General features: G+C 39.6%; 2 protein-coding genes across 2 annotated transcripts; both read left to right on the top strand.

Moving 5' to 3' along the window:
* Positions 1–889: 889 nt before the first annotated feature.
* Positions 890–9,816, top strand: LOC126406646 (lysophosphatidylserine lipase ABHD12-like). The gene is made up of 13 exons (XM_050071073.1): positions 890–1,097; positions 4,843–4,958; positions 5,052–5,157; positions 5,286–5,405; positions 5,558–5,588; positions 5,693–5,738; positions 6,053–6,182; positions 7,617–7,654; positions 7,747–7,826; positions 7,935–8,017; positions 8,746–8,824; positions 8,959–9,080; positions 9,185–9,816. Exons 1-13 carry the CDS (start codon positions 1,006–1,008, stop codon positions 9,204–9,206), a joined length of 1,065 nt encoding a protein of 354 aa, XP_049927030.1. The 5' UTR covers positions 890–1,005; the 3' UTR covers positions 9,207–9,816.
* Positions 9,817–13,099: 3,283 nt separating this feature from the next.
* On the top strand, positions 13,100–26,738 carry tm9sf3 (transmembrane 9 superfamily member 3). Its single transcript, XM_050071067.1, has 15 exons — positions 13,100–13,301; positions 14,350–14,545; positions 14,683–14,805; positions 17,072–17,232; positions 17,341–17,418; positions 17,868–17,999; positions 18,207–18,373; positions 18,790–18,884; positions 19,006–19,136; positions 20,104–20,243; positions 22,060–22,128; positions 22,216–22,362; positions 23,482–23,565; positions 23,697–23,773; positions 25,100–26,738. Exons 1-15 carry the CDS (start codon positions 13,200–13,202, stop codon positions 25,165–25,167), a joined length of 1,770 nt encoding a protein of 589 aa, XP_049927024.1. The 5' UTR covers positions 13,100–13,199; the 3' UTR covers positions 25,168–26,738.
* The last annotated feature ends 172 nt before the right edge of the window (positions 26,739–26,910 follow it).

The following is a 26,910-nucleotide window of genomic DNA, read 5'->3' as shown; positions in this document are numbered from 1 at the left end:
GGTGCCAGGCTGTATGGTTCTTCCACACCCCACTGAGGCTCCTGTTTGTTAAATGAATAAATTGTTAAATTGCCAATATGTCTTGTTTCTTCAGACTTCAGTCATCCAATCCACCAAACAAGAGTCAACAGCAAAAAACGCTGTTTGGCATTGGCAGAGAAGATTTGGCAAATTTTTCATGGGCACAACCCACATACTCAGCTCTGCTGCTCATCCCACAAAATGCACGTTCCTTACAAATGTGGCACCATTAAAAAGGGAAATAAAAAGGCTTTCCAATAAGATTTATTGCCAAGAAGCACTGTTACAACAAAGAAATAATCTACCAAACACAAATTTCCTTACTTTTTGTGCTTAGTTTATATATAAAGGTTGGTTTAGTCTAAATAATCTCTGCGTGACTGAGAGAAATGCAAAATTGTTGCAGCTATCCCCAGTCTCCCCTAGACTGTGCACTGCGACAGTGCTTGTTGAGAAGTTTCCAATTGTTTTTAATTTAGTGATGTTTTGCTTTCTGTTCTTATATATGCATGTATGTTTTATTTATTTACGTTTTTCATTTGGGCTTTTGCATGAACCTAGCAAAATGTATATTCTTTTAATTAAATAAAAACACATTTCACTCCCAGCAGTCTTAAAAGTCTATGTCAACTGAGACATGTACTGTCAAACGTAATTTTATACTCTAATTAGTGTAGTAAAACAGGTTGCATTCCAGCGTCTTTGAGAATAATGACCGGAAGTAAAAGTACAAACTTCACTGTATGTGTGCTGTGTTTAAGGTGGCGTGACGTGTTGCATGTACTGTGCTTTGTAATAAGCTGAACAGTATATAAAGCAGTGCCACCTTAAAAAAAAACCCAGGTACCCCCCCCTAGCACGATTAAATTGTACTTTGCTCAAACTTAATATTGGCCGATAATCAAGTGACAGAAAAACATAGCAACTTGGACAGAGGCTGAATATATATTTTTCTCCATTTATTTGGCCAATATTGACGTCAACATGACCAGGAAGAGGGTCGTCAAACAGGATGGTTCGTCCTCCGCAGCCAGCAAAGCTCAGAAGTCTGCAAGAGTCCAGGAGGAGGGGACACCGTGAGTTAGCGAGTTCAATAACATACTCCACTTAGGTTAGGGTTTTAGTAGCGTATTTTTGCAAATGATTGTTTTCTGGTGTTACTAATTTGCAGTTAAGTGTTGCTGTCAGGTTGTCATGTGAAGGAAGTCCGTCTGTGCGTCTGGTTTGGCCAGTAACAATAACTTCCTGATCAACTAAATTGGATTTTAAAGAGATTTATGATTGCATTTCTACAAGATTAGATTTTTTTATTCTGATGTAGGAGGTCAAAATACAGCCCTGAACTTAAGTTTGAACCATGTAGCAATAGCAAGAAAAAAGAAAGAAAGTGATAGAACATATTAAGTGCATTAAACAAAATGTAATGTGCAACCTAAATCCTAGAATAGCATCTCCAGGACTGTTAAACATCTAAAATTCAGTGGGGCAAAGGTGTCAAATACTTATTAATACATATTTTAGATATGTAGGAAATGCGTATGTAATAGGTTAAAGTGGTGTCAACATATTACAGTACACTGGGGTATTAAGGGTTCCTGTAGATATGATTTTGAATACTGTCAAAAAATTAAGATACTCCCCTTTTAGTTAAACTGATACAGAGATGCTGTTTTTAGCTGATGTAATGCACGGCATGCACCACCAGAGGCCAGTCTTTACTGGTGGAACAGGCAGCTGAGCTGAGAAAGACAGCAACTGCGATTGGTTGTGATAACGTTAGAGAAGTTGTGAAAAGCTCCTGTTTGGGAGTATTTACCTGATATAACTTCATCTCAAGATGATTTCTACAAAAGCAGTTTATTGGTCACATAATTTTACTCAACACATCCTCGCCATTCAGCATATGCATGTGTCGGCATCCACCATGGCAACGAGTGTCATGGGGGCGTTTATTTCCTATATGTTTGTTATTCTTTAGGGTATAAGTATTTAAGCCCAGGAAGACTTGACAAGTAGGCAAATTACATATTAGAAACACAACATTATAAGCTAGACAACGACATACATTTGCATGTCTGTCAGTGACTTTATCACCAGTAGCTCAGCTTTAATGTTCGTTTTTTTTTTTAACGCAAAAACCATCATATACCGTATACCCCGGGAAAAAGTCAGGAAGGAATGAAGGTGTAAAAAATGTGATACTGCCGAAGCCTAGTATGTCTTAAACAGATGAACAAAAGTGGAAAGCAGGGTATATGTAGGTCCTTAAAAGGTCTTAAAATGTCTTAATTTCAATGTTGATATTAGGCCTTAAAAGTTGATAGTCAAATAATTGGATTGATGAGGTTTTATTCACCACAGACATTTTATCAAATTTAGTTTATTTCATCTTTTAATTTCTTTTTGTTAAAATTAGTCAAACTCTTCTGCGTGAAAGTCAAGTTTTTGATGTAACATATTTTTAAACTCACCACTGAACCTAACACTGTCTTTTTACTTTATACTTGCACTTCCCTGTGGGCAAAATGTAGATTGACCTAACTCACTCTAAAAAACATATTCCTACTTAAAACCTACCTCTGCACAAGACCACGTACTTAACTTTATTTACCTGCAATGCTTGAATAAAGATTTGTCCAAAAATTGGTCCTAAATTTGGATACAATTTATCTTAAGAAAGGTTTCATAGCTTTAAATGAAAGTGCCTGATACCTGTAGACACCTTGGGAAAGGACCCTTTTAAAGATAGATAAGTTCCCACTGCAACACAAGGAAGTGAAGGACAGTCAAGGACTGGAAGTGTTCTGAAAAACTGTAAAGACCAGTATTTCTAAACGTGAGTAAAAGTCACAAATAATAAGGTTCATATATTCACAACAGTTGGAGAAACTTAAAAGACAACAGTGCATGATTTATTTTGTAAAATACCACATAAATGAATAGAGAAATAGTTGTCCTATAAAATTAAAATTAAAGTTTAACATTACATCGCACTGCAGTTGTACATTCATTAAAAATCTGGTGTGAGCTTTTGGTCATCATCTAGGAAAGAGTTAGAAGTGAATAGTAAAGTAAAAGTGTTAACTCTGGACAGATGATGCAGCAGTTTGATGGCTGTTGAAATAAATGACCTCCTATATGTTTCCCTCGAGCAGTGTGGAGAAATCAGTCTTGGACTAAAAGGGCTCTTCTGGCTGATTAGAGTGTTAATGGACGGGGTGGGATGTATTGTCCATTAATTGGCAATAGTCTGAATAGCATCCTCTTTTCTGCTGTAGCCTCTGGGGAGTCAAGACTGAGTCCAATGACAGCCTGCCTTCTTGATTAGATAGATTATTCAGTCCTTCTCTCCCATATTAATGTTTCCATATCAGTGCTACAACCACAGACTGGTAGGACATGTGCGGAGCAGCTCGGTACATGCCAATGGACTTGAGTGCACATTCCCATGTACATCTGTTCAAATCTGAACAATAGAACAGTGAACAAAGTATAGTTAGTCAGTCACTGACAATGACTCTGAACTGAACTGTGATTCAGTTCAGCAAAGTGATTCGTAAATTTCACCTCCAGCACCCTCACGATTGCTGAGTCATCCAAAAACGTCTGCAGTTGAAATAAAGCAGAGTTGCAACTGAAGTCAGATTTAAAGTGGATGAAAAACAGAGGCAGTGGTGAAACTTCACCATTGTTGAAGTAGTATTGATATGGTGTTGTGACACTTGTTCATACTGGACATGTTTTGTGTGTGAGCTGATCTGGTTCAAAAGAGGGGATTTAAATGTCCAGTGTGTAGGATTTAGGGGTATATACTGGCAGAAATTGAATATAATATAATAAGTATGTTTTCTTTCGTTTATAATGACCTGAAAATGAGAATAGTCATGTTTTTGTTACCTTAGAATGAGCCGTTTATATCTACATAGGTACATTATGTCTCTACAATAGCCCACAAAAAACAAACAAACAAAACAAACACTGGCTCTAGATCGGGCCATTCATGTTTTCATGCACCAGCCACAATTGTTAGCAGCATTTTTACCAGTTTTTATCAGAGTTAATTTGTTTTAGAGAGGAGGAGACCTCTGCAGATAATTTGGCTTAAGGTAAAGACCTTCTGAACATCTGGATCTTAAGTTATCAAAGATGAAAGGTTAGCACACATTAGCAGGTGCTGGGCTAGTAGCCCACCGGCGACGAGCCTAACGGCATTGGAGAAACACTGATTTGTAATGTGAAACTGCTTAATTCAGCATTTTTTAAACGTTATTTTTTGACTTTTGCCTTTATTTGATAGGACAGTCTGTGTGTGAATGGGGGAAGGAGAGCGGGGATGACATGTGGCACAGGGCCACAGGCTGGGACTGAGCCCGCAGCTGCTGCTGCAAGGACATAACCCTTGTATATGGGCAGCTTGCACTGCCCACTGAGCTAATGTGCACCTAAGTTCAGCATTTTTATCAGTTTTTATCACCAGGTCTGTTTGTTTTGGGCACGTGGCAGAAGTTTCAGCTGGTTGCAATCTGCAGTCCTCACTGATAGATGCCACTAAATCCTACACACTGCTCCTTTAAAGTCATCAGTTATAACTACTTTTCAATTAACAGATGGTGATGCATAGTGATCTTAGTCCCCATCAGTTGTAGTTTGTTCTTACTTGGCTTAGTTAGAGAAATTTCAATATTGTTTTGAGTTCACTTGTAGAGGATCTGGAGACTTCTCAAAGGCCCCTAGAGGGTCTCTGCCTTTACTGACACAAGTTATGTAAGATAATGGTCAGATGTCAGTAGTCACATTGATTTTATTTCTCTCTGTTCTCAGGTCCCGATGGTGGCTGAAAAGAGGCTTATTGCCCCTCTCTCTTATCTTTATTTTGGTGCCTGTCTTGCAGAAAATACTCCCAGAATTAATCCAGCACCTTGTTTACACTCACAGAAGTAAGCGAATTCCCTCTCTGCCTTTGGGAAGTACTGTAAATCTTCAAGTTGCTCACTAAAAAGGGCCCACCTCTCTTCTTTTCTCGTCTGTAGTCAGGTTACCATTCTTTGTTGACCTCAGCCAACCTGCTGATCTCTCCCTTAATCACACCATCAACATGTACTTAACATCAGAGGAAGGAATCTCCCTTGGCGTATGGTGAGTATAAGCCAAGTTCAACTTTTTTCTTTTTCCAGCACAGATATATAGAGGCTAAGAACCTTTTTTTTAATGATCCAGTTATTGGTCGTGTCTCTAAGCGGGTGTATTGTTCTGAACTGTTCAAGGCACACTGTCCCTGAAAGTCAGTGGAAAGAGGCACAGGGGAAGGACTTGGCATGGTACCAGAACACTTTAAGCAATGGAAATCCGGTTTTCATATATCTTCATGGGAACACAGGCACAAGGTATGATAAATAATGCATTTTGTATTATAGCTGGCTCCCTGAAGAAGCAGAGAGTAAAAGTTCAAAATAGCTTGACAAATTATTAAATTTTTTTTTTTTTCCCAAAACACCAACTTATTGGCACTTGTGTTGTCTCTGAATCATTCCAACAGGGCGGCTCCTCATCGGGTGGGAGTGTCAAAAGTGAGTGATCACCAACACGAACGTATTCATCTTCTGAATCTCTGATAAAGATATAAAAGCCTTAATAGTCATTTTGATGACAAATAAGCATTATGTGTCAACAGATATTGAGCGCACTTGGTTACCACGTGCTGGTGCCTGACTACAGAGGTTGGTGAAAATGAAGATTTATGACTCTTTGTCTAAACATATTTTCCGTCTCTGCGCTTCTTTGTCTTCTTATTGATTTGTAACACACAACCTTCTCACATTGTTTTAATATAATGTGCAGGCATACGATTACATGTAGAGTAATGCTCTTCTGTTTGATGAGTTGTTTGTTCTAAGGCAGTCAGAAGACAACAGTTCAATTTAAGGTCAGTGTCTAGTGCTGGTTTTCCTCTGAGTGGCTGCCACCTGGTGGCCGTCAAGAACACCTCTGAGATCTGTCAGTGGGCAATAGTTGATGTGAGAAACTCTGGCAGGGTTTGGAGATTCCACCGGGGAGCCGACTGAAGCCGGTCTGACCACTGATGCCCTCTACTTGTATAACTGGGTCAAAGCACGGAGTGGAGACAGCCTGGTTGTCATCTGGGGACACTCTCTTGGCACTGGGTCAGTAATGAAAGACTTCCAATCCACAGCATTTTACTCAAGTAGAGAAAGAGTTTCTCTACTTGAGTAAAACAAGTAAAAACTATTCAGGTCACTGTTTTGGATATGCATTGAATGCTCCTCTTTTTTGAAATATTAAAGTTTTACGTGACAGCCTGCAACATTTACTCCTTGATAGGTGATGATGATACAATACAGCAGCAACCTATAGCAGTTAGCATGAGCAGTGATCGCCATAAGAGCTCCACACAGAAACACAAAATATATCAACAGGAAATCAGTGCAGTGCAAAACACTTTGCATTCAGCAGAGAATGACACCAAAAAAACTGTTAAGAGCCAAAAAAGTTCTCTAATAATAGTAATTAGCTACACAATTTGGTTTGATATATACTGTCACTGTTGCGGTTTGTGATTGAAGCTTGTTAAAGTAGTACTTTACCAAATGATCATTTGTCCATCAATTACTCACCCTGTGATGAGTTGAATTCATGAAGAAAACTTTGTTTTTCTTGCATGCTTCCACAGTGAGCGAAGAAGCCAAAAAAGGAGAAAATTCATGAAGATTGAAAATCACAGGGGGCTGCATTTAATGACAGCTCAACTATATCAAAACAATACAAAACAAAACTCTCACACAACTTGTAATCCAAGTCTTATTTATCTAGTCATATGCTCAGTACATCCCAAGCATGTGCATTTTTGCTAAAATGTTGCTATTGAAAACACTTCTGCATAAACAGCACAGGCACGGTACTCATCTATGCACTGTTTATGAGGAGTGTGAGAGTTTGTAAAAGGATGTTTTGATATAGTTTTGCTGATGTTAAACACGGCCCCCTTAACTCCAATTCATCAGGAATTTTCTCTGTTTTTGGATTCTTTGTTCACCGGGCAGGCGTGCTAGAGAAGCACAGCTGTCGTCATGAATTCAGGGTAACATGGGGTGAATAAGTGGTAAAGAAATGATCATTTTATGGATGAAGTTTTCCTTTAAGAAAAGGTTTCTTAGTGTTAAACTGAGGCAAGTCACATCCAGTCTGGAAAGATGTCGGTAGCAGATATTCACAGAAACTCAAAAATACAGTGTGTTACAGCAGGATCTTGATATAAACTGCAGACATATCTCATCATATTTGATATGATCATGTCTAGCAGTAAGATATAAATTCATACAAAGTAGGAAAACAATTTTTAGAAAATGCTACTCCGAGAAATTGTAGAAACTGTAAAAAGAAAATTAAACCACCCGCATGAATCAGCTAGCTGTAATTAGCTACCTTTAATTTTTCTGCTTGCGTAGTAAATGATTTAATTGACATGGTTCATTCATGGCAGAAATTAGCCCACAGCTACATTTATCCTCAGGAATAGCTGAAGGGGAAACTGTTAGTTGAAACTATATAAACAATGAAGATGTGGCTCTCCTTTGCAGAGTGGCCACTAACGCTGCAGCAAAACTGATTGAGAAAGGTAGGTTTTGCTTCCAGTGAGATTTGGCAAATAGAAATAAGAGGAAGTAATTTGAACATCTCAATTAAGTGATCATTTCCTGTTGTTTTCAGGTGAGGTTTTTGATGGTGTGATGCTGGAGGGTGCATGTGATACTACTCAACATGAGATGCTAATTCATATTTTTAGCTGGGTAAGCTCATTTAACATATTGCTTTTCATATTGGGTTTGTCAAATTTAATTAAGCTGCCACACAGTCCGCACAGCCTCTCAATGTTTTATTTTGCTCACTGTTTAAAGTATTACTGGAAGTTTCCGGGCTGTGGATACTTGTTCCCGGAGCCATGGGCAGAAAACAAGCTTGTCTTTCCTACTGTGGAAAAGTAAGTTTTCATGAAATACTAACATGCAATAATGATGCATTATATCTAACATTGATCAGCTATTAAGATTGTTATAACCAATAAAATGCAATGATCTATAGGGAAACTTTGGAATTTTTCTCCCGGGACTCTAAGTTTTTGTGTCTAAGTGACCAATGGGAACAATAATTTTTTTAATTGATTCAATACTGAGCGAGAGGGCTGCAGCCAGCAGCTGCAATACAGGCTGCAGTGTAATCCATTCGGGGCAGTAGGGCACTGTCAATGTACGTCCACTAAAAGTGCTTGTTTTTGCCACTGACAGGCTCTGATTGGTATTTTAAGTGTCTGGCAGCATTATTGAAAGGACCCTGCAGAGAAATAAAACTTTTTTCTTTACCTATCTTTGATTCACTCTGTTTGCGAAATGTAAAGAAAAATGTTTTATTTCTCTGTAGGGATCCTTTCCAAAATGTTGTCAGACACTCACAGTATAGACCAATCTGAGCCTGTCAGTGGCAAAAACAAAGCCTTTCAGTAGACTTACGTTGACGGTGTGCTATTGCCCCGCAGCCGCAGGACTTTACTGTTTTGCGGCTGCCAGCTACAGCGCTCTCTTTCTCAACACCGGGCCAGTTTAAAAAATTGCTGTACCCATTTGTCACTTGGACCCAAAAACATATGACAGTTGGGGCCGGGTTGAAAAACACCCGATTTTCCCTTTAATATGTGTGTTTGTTATTCTGCAGTTTGAAGAAAATGAGAAGCCCAATCCTTTTTCTTCATTCAGAGGACGATCACATCGCTCCCATTCATGATGTTCAGCAGGTATTACTGGCACAGAAAGCACTTTTCCATCTGATACAATATAAACTGAGGTTGTATTTTTCCTATAACTGTAACCGATTAGGTGTTTTCTATGAGGTAGCATTGACAGAACACTCTTTCCTTCTCTCTCCCAGATGCACCAGTTAGCAGCGAGTGTCCAGAATGCAGAACGAGTCAGGCTGGTGTCATTTGAAGGTTCTCTGGGGTATCTGCACAACGGCTTATACAGAGACCCCCGTCTGCCTGATATCATAAAGTGAGATAGTGAGATCACTTGGAACACTGATCATATTCTGACTCAGCAAATATGTATCTGTTTTATTGCTACATCATGTTTATCTCATCATGTCTCCTCTGCAGGAAGTTTGTGCTGTCACTGTAATGTTGGAAAGATGGCTGAAGAAGACTTGACAGACTTAAGACACAATGCAGTGGTTTCATTTGATCACACACTTCATTCAGATTTATATGCATAATAATTATGTGATTTAAATACTTAATTTTTTTGTGAATCCAGAATTTTTGTTTGCATTATTTTAAGAATAAATGCAAAAATTGTTCAGGCAAACTGATATTAAAATGTGTTTTTAGATCAGTTACAGTTGTTCAAAATAAGATTTACTTGCTATGAGCCTGTTTCTCCAACCCTTAATCTGTGGGCAATTTATTGTAAGTGATCAGAACTGGAAACAGCAATTCCCATTGGAAGTCCAATTTGTGTGAGCCATTTTAATAGGTGCCCTCTGATGGACATTGTTGTGGGGTATTAATGCTCATCTATAATACTGGATAATGAGTTCAGTAATCCAAGGCTTAAGATGTCTAAGTGTCAGTGACATTTCAGAGCAACACAAGGAGAGCAGCTGGGGAATGTCTGTGGTGCTGAAATTCTTTTAGTTTAATCACAGAATATAAAGTGCATTCAGATACGTTTGAAGAATCTAAGTTTAAATGTCATTGCAGTTCACTTACAATAAATCTGACTACCTGTCTGTCTGTCTGATCATTGTTCTAAGACAACACACATTAACATATTGGTCTCATTAGGAAAAACTCTGAGGGAAAGATCCACCCTGCAGAGTTCAAGTAACTCAGCATAAAAGTAGAAGCCTTGCTGAGTCTGTTTAAACACTGCGGTTCTTCTGTGGCTCTAAAATTTACAGATTAATGGGGAAACCTATAGTGACTAAAGAGTAGTTGCACGCACAACATTGCAAATGTCCCTGTGCTTTAGGGTGTGTTCAAATGCACTTGATTATGTAAAACATCCACGAAGGTGTATTCCTTTGAACAAAAAAATCTGCTTAGTCTGGGCTGATTTCTCTCAATGTCAAGAACACTTTTATGCATACCTTATCCAATTAGCTACTGTATGTTACACTGTATTTTTAACACATTTGATGATGAACCAGGTCCTGCTTATAAACCGTAGAAGATTATTCTAATGTACAAACGATGTACCTTTCATAAGGCCTTACAACCTCTTTTTGCACTGATACCCATCTACATTTACATACTGTGTACTGAGGTCAAATAGATTTTTTTCTTTGATTAATTCAACTCTCATTAGAATTTCAAATTCAGTTATTGCATTTTGTAGATATGAAATTACATTTAAAAATCAAGAGCACATATAAGAAGGCCGTAGCCATGGAGTCAACACTAGGGAGACCAAATATGCTGCAGAGTCTGGGGCTCAGAAAAAAAATCAGAATTTTAAAACTAATCTCTATTTTATTATATTTATTATCATAAACAAATACAGCCATACAGTATACTATATGAATATGCAATAAATGAACATGCAGAGCTGCAATACACCAACATGCAATACTAAAACCAGTAGTAATAATAATGACAACTTGTTAATTATTTATAACTAGATCATACCCATTGGTAGCTTTGTCACCTTCTACCTATGCCAATCCTCAGTGCCTATGTGCAGTTTCACATAGATTGACCACGTCAGTGAGTAGAAAAACGTGGGACAGACAGAATGACACACTGACAGAGTGACACACTGACAGTTTCTGTGATTATGTACAGCATACCATACCATGACTTAGTCATACCAAAAATTAGGAAAAAAAACCAACAACATTTGGCCACAGGGGGAGCCACAGTGATCGCTCACATTTTGGCCATTTTTAAGCATTTTTCTGTTGTTATAGCGCCACCCAGTTGCCAATTAGAGTTAAATTTCTCCAGTCACCTTGAGGCGTCCTGTTCTACATATCTACCAAGTTTAGTAAAAATCAATATGGCGGTTCGGCCTAGATAAGAAATTAGCTCTCTAGCGCCCCCATTTTGTTTGATTGGGTCAATAATGGAGGGGTCCCCTCAGATTATGTGTGGTCATATGCCTACAAAGTTGTGTGGTGATCGGTGAAACCCTTGAGATGTTATACACCTTTATGTGATGTTTTCCAACTTTTGCCAAGAGGGAACTTTAGATATTGGTCCCTAGATTATGTTCACAGAGTTTCATGCAGATCGGTCAAACTTCCTAGGAAGAGATTGATTTTAAGTGTTTTTCAAAAAATTCGAAATGGCGGAAAATCTATATGACCAGAAGTTACGGGTTCTTGAAGCAGATTTGCTCCTCATGAGGAGAGGCATCTCTGTGCAAAGTTTCATGTCTCTACGACCCCCCTTTGGCCAACTGATGTAATATTGCTTCATTCGCATCCTCCCATGACCCTCTACCACTGTGCCAAATTTCACATGGATTGACCAAGTCAGTGAGGAGAAAAACGTGGAACAGACACACCCATACACCCACAGACAGAGTTTTCGTCATTATATAGTAAGATTTGCTAGTGATTACTTTGGATAGCACTGTGTAGTACTGTCAAAGCTTAGCAAATGTTTCTGATCTATGTTTTTTATCAATATATTGGGGAGGGTATTTTAAGCATATTTGAATATTGGGTGAAGTGTGTCTCCCCCCAGTATACATTGTAATTACTGGCTTGACTTTTAAATAGTCAAAGAAGCTGGATCTGTCTCCTTCTACAAAGGCAAGGTTTGACCACTGCTGTCCCACATTTGTACAATGGTATCTTGAAAGTAGAATAAAATCGGAGTACCTTTGAACTACTGCTGTAAACAAGCATTGTTAAACATGAAGCCCATTTTATTATACTTGGGTGTTGTGGTTCTGATAAGAGAAGTACAACCAACTTATCAATGACTTAGTGGAGTAGGTTCTTTGGTAGATATTTATATTATATTCTCAATAATACATCTGTTAACTGGAAGGTCTTAGCCTGTGGTATTATCTGCACTATCCTCAGAGCAGCATGAAAATGCAACCCAAACAGATAAAACAAATGGCTGAGGTTGTTGTGAATGCTTTGAATGCTTGCATGAAAAGACTGATATTGTTCAAACAACTTCAAGCAGGGATGGAGCACCAAATTCTTGGCCCTATGCTTGAGCAGTCTCTGCGGGCCCCCTGCCCTCCCTCTCTTGATCCATGTCTCTCCCCTTTACATTTTGATTGTTTTTTTTTCAAAGTCAGTTTGCTTTCTTCCCCTTTCCTTTCTTTTTGTGGAACTCTAACTTTTCTTTCAGGGGAAAAGAAATAACAGTGTACGCTAGTGCTCCAGCAGCAACTCACTGGGCTCTAGCTGTGTTTAGATCCTAGTGTGGGGCAGACTAAACCATTTTGCACCTGAAAGGAGTGAGAGGAACCCTTAGAGAGCTTCCACTACTTTTTGATACAAAGTTCAGTCTTTTAACCAACTTATTTTCCAAATCTAATTTAGTTATGGTACTTGTTACTTAGAAATAAGAGATTGCAAAGAAAACCAAACTTTTAATTCCAAGCTTTTCGAGGACCTCCTCCAAATGGGGCTCTGGGCAATCAGCCCCACTTTTTTCCCTTCTAAGACGCCCCTGATCCTCAGAGGAGCATAAAAAATGCAGTCCCAACAGATAACATGAATGGTTGGTGTTGTTTTAAATGCTTTGAACTGCCCATAACAATGCATAAGATATTGTTGAGACAACTTCAAGCCTCATCGGACAGTGAACAGACTTGTTGTGCGCCCGGATCATGTGTCATGCACCAGCTCTGTCAAAGGTGAGGAGAAGCTCCCGTCTTGGCAGTCGGATGACGTGGCTGAAGGTTGCGGACGATGCCGACAGAGTTTCTTTATTCACCGTTTGCTCCATCGCTTTCCGCTGTGACTGGTGGCTGTGAGTCATATGACTCCATTCAGCCAATCCGACGCACGTGCGATGTGCGCTCGTCAAGCGCTTACGCCATATGCGTACGAGAGCATCCCTAAAATTGCCTCTGTCATACAACCAGGAAGAAGGTGGGATAGCCCTACAAAGCTAACATCCCCAATCTTTCTGCATACTTTCTATGAAAATAATGGGATCTTCCAGGTGGAAGGTAGCAGCGGCGGCCTTTCTCGCTATAGTGGGCTCTTTATTACCTGTCGACGCAGATGAACATGAACACACGGTAAGACGGCGTTTTGAGAGGCCGATTGAAAAGGGGGAGCCTTGAAAATAATGGACGTTTGTGCTCTGTGTAACCTGCTAACTGTAGCTGCGACGGCTAGCTGCCTCCAAGACAACATAATTACAGACAGGACAGACTGTACTGCTCGGCCTGTCGGTTTATTTATCGATACTTGGTGAGCTATTGAACAGATAGGCTATCAATTAGCTAGCTAACTTGTCACCACTTATCGGCCTAAGTGCTTATAGCTAACGTTTGCCTGCTAGCTTGTTAGCACGTCTTCCACACTGGTCTTCACAAGCTTTCCTTGAGCACCGGCGGAAACTGCGCTCAAGTTAGGCTAGCTAGGGTTAGTTAGTTGTTCAACAAAATCTCAACTAATGGCATAATGTACGTGGAAAGCTTTTAGCCTTAAGAGAATTCAAACACTTAGGATTTATCCGAAGTGGTGACTGCGATGGTTGTTATATCAGCGAACGTTACATTATGCAGAAACACCGGTTAAACGTCAGGGCCTCTCGGCTTTTATTTTCTTATTCGCTTTTATCAGACTGAGACACCCTTATTACAACTGGTTAACAAGTTGATAATGTGTATTACATTGTATTCTGCACAAAATGCCACTGTCTAGTGCGTGAGAGGTGTCAATCAATTACAAGCGGACGTAGCATTGAAGTTAACTTCCTTGACTGTCAGCAAACAGTCAACGTATCACCATTTTTTATAACGTGTCACACTCACGTAGCGATAAAGGTGTTACATTTTATTATGTTTGCATGAATTTGAATGCAATAGTCAGTTTTAGTGGGAATGTGATGGTAACCTTACTCTAGATAACTCATCTTTTTTAATCTCAGTGTCAAAATCAAATATATCTGTACCTGTTTTGTTACTGATATGAGGGTGAACGTGTGTTGAAAGTTATGTGTAAGTCTCAGAAATGCTCTTGTAAAATGTCAAATAACCAAAATATGAAACCAGTAGGACAAGAAGAACTGGTGTAGCATGCCTGGACATTACAATAAGAGCCCTTGTTTGTCCTTTGCAGTACACAGATAAGGAGGAGGTAGTTTTATGGATGAACACAGTGGGGCCTTACCACAACCGACAGGAGACATACAAGTACTTCTCTTTGCCCTTCTGCGCGGGCTCCAAGAAGACCATCAGTCATTACCATGAAACACTTGGAGAGGCTCTGCAGGGAGTGGAGCTTGAATTCAGCGGGCTCGACATCAAGTTCAAAGGTGCTGTGTCAACGACTTTCACCTGTTGAATACATCTGAACAGATGAGAGCATTGAAATAACAAGTTGTTGCTTGTCATCTGTAGTTTTATTCTTTTCCACACAACAAAAATAATGTTGTATTTGTGATCCCTGTAGATGAAGTCATGCAGACAACATACTGTGAAATTGAACTGGACAAAGCCAAACGGGATGCCTTTGTCTATGCCATAAAGAATCACTACTGGTACCAAATGTACATAGACGACCTGCCCATCTGGGGTAAGTGATACTCCAATTCTTCTTCTTTTTTTTTTCTTTCTTTTTTTTTTTTTTTAAACTGCCTACTAGGCTTGAAAGACGTCAAAGAACTGACCAGATACTGAATCTCTGTGTTGTGAGTTTCCCTGTGATTTGGAGTATTACTGTAGTATTTTCTGACTATCTGTCTTCCACTCTGCATCTGTTATGAGTTACTGACTCGCTTAATAGCTCATTAGCCTCTTCCAAAGGTATGCAGTGACACTGGTCTCTTGTGTATGGGGGTGTTTATCTTAATATTGGAGATGTTAAACCAGTTCTTATTCATGGGTGGGACTGTCCATTCCATCCTTGACCAATCTTCTAGGGGTGTAACAATGCACCAATATCATGTATGAAATGGCTTAGTGAAAGGCAACTCAACACAGTCCATGTGCTGACTCTCAAGGGTTCAGCATGTTTTTTTGTTCAGAATCTGTTGAACAATGCAGTGTTCGGGTTGATTAGTTGCTTTCTTAAGTTACTGTCATCTTATCTGGTCGCTGTTGTTATGTTGTAGAGAGCTGTATCTATTGTGATATATGCTGTCGAGAGTCCACTCTACACCAATCAGATACAACTCCACTGTTTAATTATGAAGTCACGAATGTCCAATTTTGGACGGCATGCTGGTGCAGTGGGTGGCACTGTAGCCTCAAAGCAAGAGTGTTCAAGTTCGAGCTCGCTTGGCTGCGAGGAGTTTGCATGTTCTCCCCATGCTAGCTTGGGTTTTCATCAGGTTCTCAGGCTTCCTCCCACAGTCCAGTAGTTGTACTTGTCCGTAGGTGTGGATATGAGTGTGAATGGTTGGCTGTCTCTATATGTCAGCTCTGTGATAGTCTGGCAGCCTGGCCAGGGTGTACCCCACCTCCCACCCAATGTCGGCTGGGATAGGCGTCAGCCCTCCTGCAACCTTACAGGATAAGTGGTTATAGAAAAATGGATAAACATATGCAACATATTTTAATAAACTGAAATGCTAGAATTACTTAAAATGTTGTTGTTTAAGGGCACTCCTTATTTCTGCTTTACTGAAAATGTGTCAATAATAAACCCAGCTTGACATACCAAATCAAACCTTGAATCTTGTGAGTAATTGCACTCCTACAACTTGTAGCATTGGTGCTTTCACAGGTGGAAAAGAGCTTTTGATGCCAACCTTGACTAGGAAGTGCTCCATTGTTGTTTAGAAGCATATTAATGAGCCACTGTCATTACAGACTCCTCTTGATTCTCTAACTGTCTGTGTGGTCACTTGGATGTGCCGTAATAGTTTGTACAGTGGTGCCACTCCCACAGTTCCTCAAACATAACTGTAAGCTGATGTTGATAGTGGGTGGGGCACAAGCCTTTACTCACACAGATCTCCATGTTGTATTTTATGCAGTCGTGCCTTAATCACAATAAATAAATATAGACTTTAGCCTCATGTCCGGTTTGCCAGCGTGGTTACTGAACCAGTGCACTTATCTTGTCTGAGACAATGACACGTTTGGTTAGGGTTGTTCACAGCAAGCCTGGAGCAGCAGATCTCTAGTTAATCACTTTTTTTCTGACAACACACTTGCAGCAACATTTCCCTCAGTGTATGAAGTTAGCTTTCGCTCACCTGCCCAAGGTTGCTAAACTAGACTAAAACATTGCCTGCCAAGATTAATTTGTCATCCAGAATAATGTGCTTTCTCATAGAAGTATATAACCATACCTGCTACCAATGCTATAATGAGACGCAGTGTGATCACTTGAGGCATAGGTATATTTAGACCTTTATGTAAAACTTTCTCATTACTGAAACTTTTTGCCTAGTGGCCTCACATCTGCTAGGCTATATGTTGCCACAAGGGAATAGTGTTGACTTTCTATGTTAACATTAAATTTGTCGTGGCCCCATGTAGTCGAGAAACAGAAGGATAAATATGCAGTTTTTCAAGACCTAGAAAACAGGCGGCCAGTTAGGAGTGATTGTTTTGCATCAGCCTGATTTGCTCAGAGTTAGAGATTGTTTACAGTGGCTAGCAGGGACAAACTTTGATAACAGCTGAAGTCTAAAGACTGAATGTAACAGATGAATACAGATGATGTTGTTAACAGAGTTAATGAGCAGTGTAGCAAGTGACCTTTATTTGGCATTTACACACCCTGATTATTAATTGATATAACTGAGGGCTCAGTGTTTACACCTGTCCATTTGGCCGTAAGGACCAGATCTCTAATTCAGTCCATGTCTTTTTTTCTTTCTTTTTTTAAGGTATTGTTGGTGAGGCGGATGAAAACGGAGAAGATCATTACCTGTGGACATACAAGAAACTGGAGATCGGCTTCAATGGCAACAGAATTGTTGATGTAAATCTGACCAGTGAAGGCAAAGTCAGACTCGTGCCAAACACAAGAATCGCAATGTCTTATTCTGTGAGTACGGCATGATTAATTTGTGGTCCTTTTATAATGTTAGTACTCATTGTTCATCTGCAGTGTGTGTCTTGTAATCTATATGAATGTGAATCTTTGCCATTACAGGTGAAGTGGAAGAAGTCAGATGTAAAGTTTGAAGACAGATTCGACAAGTACCTTGATCCATCCTTCTTCCAGCACAGGGTGAGTTGAGTATTAATTCTCAGGTATTTGTGCTTCATGATGCAAACCAAGAACACCAGTGGCTTGTTGTAACAGCCTACTCAAGTATGACTTATCACAAGGTACGAGTTGAGCCTCGTACCTTGGCCGGTAAGATGTAATTGACCAGTCTGGTAACTTTTGGCTGACTCTTTGACTCTACCTGCCACTGTGGCAAGAATCCAGCTGGGCTTTTTACAAAAGGAAGTTTGGCTGATTTAAGAGTCTGAATGTTAGAACCCACCAGTGACTACAGCCAGTTGATGAAACCGTTTGTCTCCTGCCCTGACTTGTACAGTCAAGCTGAGGACACTTAGAGCAGTTATTTTATGAGCCATTGTTTGTGTGATATATTATTTTTATGATTTAATAATCTTAACAGCACAGTTACTTTTTCAAATAACTTGTTTTTTTATTCATTGTGTTATTAGATTCACTGGTTCTCCATCTTCAACTCCTTCATGATGGTCATTTTCCTGGTGGGTCTGGTGTCCATGATTCTGATGAGAACACTAAGAAAGGATTATGCCAGATACAGCAAAGAGGAGGAAATGGATGACATGGTAATTTTTTATTAGCTTAGCAGTTTGCACTTGAGCACATTGTTATCCGCTGTATATAGAATTGTTAGTAAGATTACATTTTTTGGTTTTGTCATCATATTTTAAAGAGTTTTAGTGACAGGAATGTTTTGGGTGCAAGTGATAGACGGTGTAGCTTTATGGTGTGCAAGAACTTTTTTGAAATTCCTTCTCACTATGCACCATCAGGACAGAGACCTGGGAGATGAATACGGGTGGAAGCAGGTACATGGTGATGTGTTTCGGCCGTCAAGCCATCCACTGATCTTCTCTTCGCTCATTGGCTCTGGCTGCCAGATCTTCTCTGTCTCCCTCATCGTCATCATTGTCGCTATGGTGGAGGATCTGTACACAGAGTGAGTAGACGGCAGCTAACTACCTGGTTGTAAAGTATTGTTGGGGTTAGATAACAGCTTCCATTTTGAATCCAGTTCCATGTTAGTAAAATAGGTAGATGTGATGAACTCCGAGTGGAATAGTCAAATATCTCATCTCCTCTCAATTAATATATTGCCAAAGAGTAATGCCAAATCATTGAGCTAAAAACAAAGATGCAATCCATCAGAGGGAAACTGTATAAAAAGACATCTCTGTGTTTTTGTCTGGCAAAATTCAAGCTCCCTACAAAAATGCAGCTGAAAAAAATATACGGTGAGACGTTAGTGTAGGAAAACACCATAAATATGAAATACCAGCTCCAAGAGGAATAAAGCCCAACACTAAGAGAGCAGTGGACTTCACAGGGCTCCGCTCATATCATTTTTCTCTGCAGGAGAGGATCCATGCTGAGCACAGCCATTTTTGTGTATGCTGCCACCTCCCCTGTCAATGGCTACTTTGGGGGAAGCTTGTATGCAAAACAAGGAGGTAATATAAAAAGAAGTGTGTGCAACACATTCTCTCTCTGTCTTGATACTATCAGCTTTATTTCCTTTCAAAAGCTATCATGAATGTCTCACATTATGTTTGACTTGTGTGAATATTACAGGCAGAAGATGGATTAAGCAAATGTTCATTGGGGCCTTCTTGATCCCAGCCATGGTGTGTGGCACCGCCTTCTTCATCAACTTCATCGCTATCTACTACCACGCCTCCAGAGCCATCCCATTCGGCACCATGGTGGGTTTGACACAGCGACACCTCCCTAATAACCTCAGAGTTATGAAGACAATCCTTGGAATCAACAGCTTCGGTTTATCTGGGTGGCTCTGCTGCACTGTGGTGGAAGCGATATGATAGAGTAGCCTGTCATGGAGCTGATAGACAACTGAAGAAATGAAAATAGTGCAGACAGTATTAGGTCACAAGTGTTAAAACTCACACTGTGTATGTTGAAAATATGTGTCTGTGATTCAGGCTAGAAAATGACCCTTTGCCTCATCTGAAGAACATTAAAAACACATCACATCCTATAAAACACATTCCACATGACACTGGTTCCTCTGACTCGAGACAGTTTCTCTTCTCTGTTGAATTGACTCATGCATTTCGTGCCAAAGTTTCCTAGCTGAAAAGTAAAAAAAGAAAAATGTGAACGCGTTCCAGAGAAATTCCTCCGTTACTTAATTGCAAACGGCTGTTTGTTGGCTCAACACAGCACTCTAGAGTTGTTGTGTGTCTGTCAGCGCAACATAACATCCATCATAAGTGTCAAGTAACCATCTTGAAATCAGAAAATGAAAAAATGTTCCAACTGCATGAGCCAAATTTGTTATTTCAGCAGACGTGAAAAAGTCTGGGGCAGTTATGTTTTTTTTTTGTTTGTTTTTTGTTTTTTTTAGTATGGCCAAACCTGAAGGTCATCTGATAATAACCACGAGCCTGGATGCATTCTTCTTTGTTCCTCTCATTTAAAGAGCACTGGTGTTTTTGGCAATGATACCTCTCGAGCATGAGAGCATTATGAAAATCTGGGAATCAAGAGATCCAGCACCTCTCTATTTCAGCAGTTTATGTTATGGCATTGAGCTGAACTAACTATTCCTGGGACACAGTCAAAGGAAAATTGAGATAAATGATGATGGATCTGAAAACACCCTGGATGCTGGACCACCCAGTGGAATGTTAATGGTTTTTGTTTCTGCAGGTTGCTGTCTGCTGTATCTGCTTCTTTGTCATTCTGCCGCTAAACCTCGTGGGAACAATTCTGGGGAGGAATCTGTCTGGCCAGCCGAACTTCCCCTGCCGAGTGAATGCTGTGCCGAGACCCATCCCTGAGAAGAAATGGTAGGTGTGGCCCGACACAGTCAGGGTCACTTTAGTCTCCATGTATGGTGAATGTTAAGGAATTTCCCGTGGAGACTCTGGAGTGGAGTTGGAGACACTTCAAAGTCTTACGCTGTAAGACACTGTACAAAAACATCAATTAAAAGAAGCTGTCGATCACAGACAACACATAATAATAATTATTATTCTCAATTAACCTTTTCTATGCTTATAACGGGGAAAAAAGCTTTATTAATTTAATTTCTAATTATCACTGTCACGAATAATCAATTTACAATGAGTACGTTTACGCGGGCATGAATAACCTATTTATGAGAGACATATCCCGTTCTAGAAACTTTGATAAGCCCTTATAAATAACCTGAATATGCTACCTGGAGTACTTTAAAATAAATCGTGATATTGTTGCATGTATACACCTCATCACGGTTAATGAGGGCTGCAAACTACCTGTGCAGGCACGGCTTTCGCCAAGTTACATAACAGCTTGACGTGGATGTGCTCAGAGCAGACAGCTGTTGGCGTTCACAGCAGAGAAGAAATTAGCAGTTAAGTTGTAAAGTTGTAACTGTAAAGTGTAGTGTTTAATAATTCCTGGCGCTCTCATCTCCCATCGCCAGGTGGTTTTTGTAAACATCACAGTGCCTGCGCAAATGGACTGCAGTAATCAGTAACTGGGTTACTAGTATTTTTTATGGATACAGGGCATGTGAATAATCTGATTTCTCTGTACTCATATAAACACCATATCCTGAATTTGATCATGACCAGGATGAGCCTCATAAACTACATGTCCATGTCTCAGTGATATGAAATGGAGAAAAACAGCAAATAAGCAGCAAATCTGGGAGATTTTTAGAAGATAAATTAATTAGTTACGTAAGATACTCTAAGTGTATTGATAGAGTAATCATCTGATCTGGGTACTACTGCTCAGTAGAGTTGTCACCAGGATTGTTCTGAAGTACAGAACAATACAAATATAAAACAGGATACCCAATACCTCTTTCAATACCACGGCAAACAGAAAAAAAATCCTAAGCACACAAAGTTTGATTTTTTCCCCCCCTTTTTTTAATTAACAATGTGCACACAGTGTTGGTACAGAAAGAGAATGCTCAAACAGCCACAGGTTAGGACCAGTTGATTTTCCTCCCTGTTGTTTCATCTGTGCAGCCTTGGGATGGAAATCAGATTGTAGAATTGATTTTTTTAATAGCCTCAGTACTTAAGTAAATATTGAATGTAAAATTAACCAAGATCTTATTGTTTTAAACACTTTTAATAGTGTCAAATATATAATTAAGATTGTTTGTTTTGAACAGCTGATATTGAAAACATAGCACTTCTGACAACCTTACTGTGCAGCATCCAGCGTGATTTCAAACGTGGCAGACAGTGTTTTTATCATTGTAGAGAGGAGTGTAATGACTGATCAGTGATCAGTTAAAGCATGAAATGAATCCTAAGTGCTGTAGCGCCTGTGTTCAAGTGTAAGACGTCAGGTCTGAAGTAGGAAATGGCTTTGCTGTCTAAACAAAGTCTCTGAATAATAAAAGATCGCAAAGCGATGAACTGAGTGTATTAACATTTACAACCTTCTGCCAAACACTGTGGCCAGTTGCCAGCAGGAAATGGTCGATGTGACTTCAGGCCGCTGTCAGTCTTTGCTTGATCCGTGTCTCTCTTTTCCTTTTTCCTTCCCACAACACAATAAGCTGTGCACCTTTGCCCTGGAGGGGGGGAATCTGATGTGACCACTTGTGTACAGGGATCAGGATATACAGTCATTAATATGTTGAACCTCGTGTTTCAGGTTCATGGAGCCGGCTGTCATCGTCTGCCTCGGAGGAATCCTTCCGTTCGGGTCTATTTTCATTGAAATGTAAGTCTGTGCTGTAATACAGAGAGGTTTGTTTTTTGTGCGGTGATCTGTAGAGCATGTGACATGATTCATGTCCTCATTCTTCAGGTACTTCATCTTCACATCCTTTTGGGCATACAAAATCTACTATGTGTACGGCTTCATGATGCTGGTCCTGGTTATCCTCTGCATCGTGACTGTGTGTGTCACCATCGTGTGCACGTACTTCCTGCTCAACGCTGAGGACTACAGATGGTGAGTGTGGACGCATTTTACTGACTTTTCCTGTACAGTTAAAGCAATGTCATAGAGTTTAGTAGGGCTGGGGATATAGCTTATATGTAATAACACTATGTTGTTAGGCATTGCTGCAGTATATATGTATCGATATTTTCTCTAAAATAACATAACTTTTTAAAGGATGTGTATGATTATACTAGCATGATCATTCTAGTGAAGTTTTCTGAATTTAGAGGTAACACAGCTCGTATATGACATTTTAGTGGGCTGTAATTTTGAAATTCCACATCAGAATGTCCAGATATTGTCTGAGTGACACTCTGAGGTGGTGTGATGTCATTTTGAAGACTACGTGGTGTTTGGAAATGTATTCAGTGTTAAGTTTGAGTAATCATTCATGCAATTGAAATTTGATTCTTCTAAGTGCAGGTTACAGTCGCTAGTTGTTGTTTTTTTCATGTGAAATTGTCTCACGTTCACCGCTACTTTGCTTTATTTGGAAGTCAGTTGTTACACGCTCTTGCTGAAATGCCTAGTATATACACATACTGCAAAACAACATGGGTGCTAGTTTGACCGTCTTTTTCAAAGTGGAGGCTGGCTTGATTGCAGTGTTTTGCACTAGGTGGTGTTTTAGGTGATGGAACAGATTTGTGGCATAAGATAGTAGTTTGTGTCACCTCTGCCCTCATGAAACTGAACCACCTGCAGATGATAGACCCACTCTAGTTTCTTCCTCAATTTTGAAGTGATGTGAACTCAGTGATGGAGGTTAAACCGGTGGCTGTGGTTGATCAGTTTGAGGTGTTTGTGTCTGTGCGTGTATGAGAGGGAGAGTGACTTTCTTCCATGTAAACATGCCCTGCTTTTAATACATAAAAAAATAATAAAATGTGCTAGGAAGCTCTCTAAAGATTTGGGCGCTCGCCATGTCGCACATAGAATGATATTTTAATATATCCAGTATATTTGATACATCGCCAACCCCTCGAGTTTAGTGGTAGAGAATAATCTTCCTGCATTTCATAACCTTCATGTTCACCTGCCTCAGTCCCTACTCAAGAGGTTGAAGAATAAAATGACCTATGCAATTTGTTAGTCTCTGTTTACTTACTTTTATCCTGTCCTTTCCAGGCAATGGACAAGTTTCCTCTCTGCTGCATCCACTGCTGTTTATGTTTACATGTACTCCTTTTACTACTACTTCTTCAAAACTAAGTAAGTTTTCGGCTTTAATAACCACAAACCCACATGAGTTCCATAAAGTGCTCATTAAAAAAATTATGAAATTGATAAATAAAAAACCTAAACCATTTCTTACATGTGGTTTTATCCTTGTTGTATTCCAGGATGTACGGGCTGTTCCAGACATCCTTCTACTTTGGCTACATGGCTGTGTTCAGCACCGCCCTAGGAATCATGTGTGGTAAGTCCTCCACCCAGTGGTTTGTGTTCTGTAAAACTGTACTGAACTGATGAAATTCACGACTCTGTGACTAATAATATTCACAGAATTCAGTGTTTTTTAGTCAAGAGGGTGCAATTGCAAAGGCTGTTACAGCACCAGAGATGTGGAGTATACTGACACAACTTCATCAGTTAATTTAAAATCAATGTCAAAGATATTTTGGCAAACAGTCGATAATTTTAATTAGCAAGGACACAAAACTGTTGAATATTTTGTGGCAGTTTTCTTAAAGACTTGGCCTCATGCAAATATTTGAGTATACCTCTGACTTTTTTTTCTGTGTTCAGAGTCAGACTCCCTAAAACCTCTTAACTGTGCTATATAAACCTCCCTGTTTACCTCAGTATATATAGACAAGTGTCATTCACAAAAATGTAACCGAGGAGTAAGGAGAGGAACGTCACACCGCAGAGCTTTAAGTCCTGCTGTCAGACATCAGCAGACAGAGACATAACAATTGTAGCAGTGTGAGAAATCACAGAGGACACAAAACAACATGTTATTAAAGCAGCATGGCAGTGTGACACAGAGAGAGAGAGATTGGTTTGACCTGCGGTTGGGTGCTAAAAAACATCCTGCTAAACCAAGGCAGCCCATGATTCAGATGGGAGATGGTCAAAGGGACAGTCGTGGAGATGGATGTGAGAATATGACACAGCAGGTGGTGTTACACTATTGGGTGCAATCTAGAATGTTCCCCTGGACAGTGACACCGAATGTCACGTAAAAATATTCCAATAAAATAGAAAAAAGAAAGTCAAACTAAGTAAATTTTCAAACCATAATGATAACACAGTAACAGAAAATGTATTGTTCCCCCCCCCCATTGAGAGAGGCAGACTTTACTTACACGTGCCACTGAGGAACTGATCTGTACAGTAGTTCTTGCTTGAAGCCTGATGTCTTTTCAGAGTAGCCCGAACATTTTTTCCACATCAGTTCTTCAGCTTGAAGTGCAGTTAAGTAGACTTTTCCTCAGCAGCTGCAAGCCAAACTCATTGTTCATCTTGAAGAGTAATAAGCCACGTCCGGCACCTTACACCTCAAAGCACCTTTGAGGAACTTTCTCTAATCAGCACAACTTCTAGAGTGCCCTCTGGGTTTGCTGGATGTCTGGCTGTTCATTTTGTAGACATAGGATGTGCTTTTTCTTCCTCAAAAGTTTTATTGGGTACCTTCACCTGTAATCTTTTTGTACTGTGATGGATTTACCTGCAAAGTCAGCATAGAGTGATATCCTGCTGTTGCCTGGCCACCTAAAAGAAAGTCACGTTTGTTTTCCAGGTGCCGTTGGATACATGGGAACAAGTGCCTTCGTGAGGAAGATCTACACAAATGTGAAAATTGACTAAGAAGCGAAGCAGCAACACAGGGATATTAATGGATTTGCCTACATGTATCCTGAAAGACGGCGGGCACAAGTCATTCTTTATTACTTTTCTTTCTTGCAAAGAGATTGTGAGGATCTCACTTTGTACAATGTAGTTTTTCCATTTTCTGAATGAATTTCAACGCCGCAACTCAGAACAAGAGCAAATCTGCGGAAGAGATCTCAAACACAAGGTTCTGTTTTTATCGGTTGCTTTCAAACAAAAACGTCGGGGCAAGTGTTTAAGGCTGACATGGCTTCTCTTTTCCAACCCTCAACCCACCTGAGACCAGAGAAAATAAATGTTTATTGATGGAATGGTGTAGCTCTCTTCAGTGAAGAGGCCTAAATGTATTGAAAGCCTTTTGTTCTATTGGGTCAGAATACTCAGAGTTGGCCCGTATTCTGACTTGATTTCTATTTTGTATTCTTGAAGTCACTCGAAATATCGTTAATACACAGTTCAGTCGTTTGTTCCGATTAAGTTCCACTGCAAAAAGATGATTATAAAAAGCTGTCGTCACTCGAGAATCATTCCCCCATTGTGACGATTCTTAATTCCCTGTTACAGTAGCAGTCCATCCAGTTGATGAGGGAGATTTTAGTCCTGCTGTAGTTTACTGTACAGACGAGAACAGAGGGGCTGATCAACGGTTGAGGTACAGTAAGAACCGATTTTTAAATGGATGTTTGATGTGATCCCATTTCCCCCGTTTAGTCGGGGTTTTCTTAATGTTTGGGTTTGAATGAAGTCTACTTGTAAAGATAATATATGGATGGGTGGGAGTGTATATAACCTTAATAATGTACCTTTAGATGTAGATCCCAAATGTATTTTCGTTGTACAGATTTACTACAGGGTGTTTTTTTTAAACGAATCATTCAGTTAAAACAACAAAAAAAAGATTTTTTTTTCTTTTTGTTTGGTGCTTGGGAAGGGGCTGGTGGCGCTGTTACATCTTGCCTGAAATTGCATGAAGTTTTCACCAAACCATCTGCTCATCAAATTCCACTTCAGTCAGCGCTGTCAGTTTGTTTTTTTCTTTTTCTGATTGTGAGCAACTTCTGTCTCAAAGTGTAACGGTACATTTTGACGACCAGTAGGCCTGCTTATGGATGCATTAGTTTTAATTTCATATATTATTTAAAGCTTTAAAAGGCTCTACATCTTCTGGTAAGCCATTTCCCTCATGTTCTTTTCGTTGCCTAACCTGAAACATCATTTGTGAATGTCAGAAGGAATGAGGCGATTGCTTTGTTTCCGCAAAACATACTGTACAAAGTGAAGTTTATGTACACTTAAAAACTAGATGTTTTCATAACCACACACAGTGCTGCGGAGTGTTTCAAACGCTTTTTTCCATTTTGTGTAAATACAGTATGTACCCTACTTGTATGAGAAGTGGCAATGCCTTTTTTTTCTAATTTCCAGTTCTCCCCCACTGAAGTTGATTTTGGCACCTCATGTTGTGTACCAATGTCTGATTAGACATTTTGAACCTGCATATTAACTTGCTGTAAAAAGAGAAAATAAACATGTTTATGTACAGGGTTTATTAAGTGTGGCTTTGACTTTGAGGGTAAATATTTTCAACTGAATTATTAAATGATATGTAGATGTGTTTCACAGTCACACTCACCTTAAATTAGCACAGTTTTATGTGCAGTGTCAGGGTGAGGTGAGTTAAATCCAGGAGGAAAATAACAGCCATGAATAAAACAGTTT

This window comes from Epinephelus moara, chromosome 19 (genome assembly GCF_006386435.1).
Source record: "Epinephelus moara isolate mb chromosome 19, YSFRI_EMoa_1.0, whole genome shotgun sequence".
Classification (NCBI taxonomy): domain Eukaryota; kingdom Metazoa; phylum Chordata; class Actinopteri; order Perciformes; family Serranidae; genus Epinephelus; species Epinephelus moara.
Note: the sequence above shows the minus strand (reverse complement) of the source record. Positions and strands in the feature narration are given on the sequence as shown.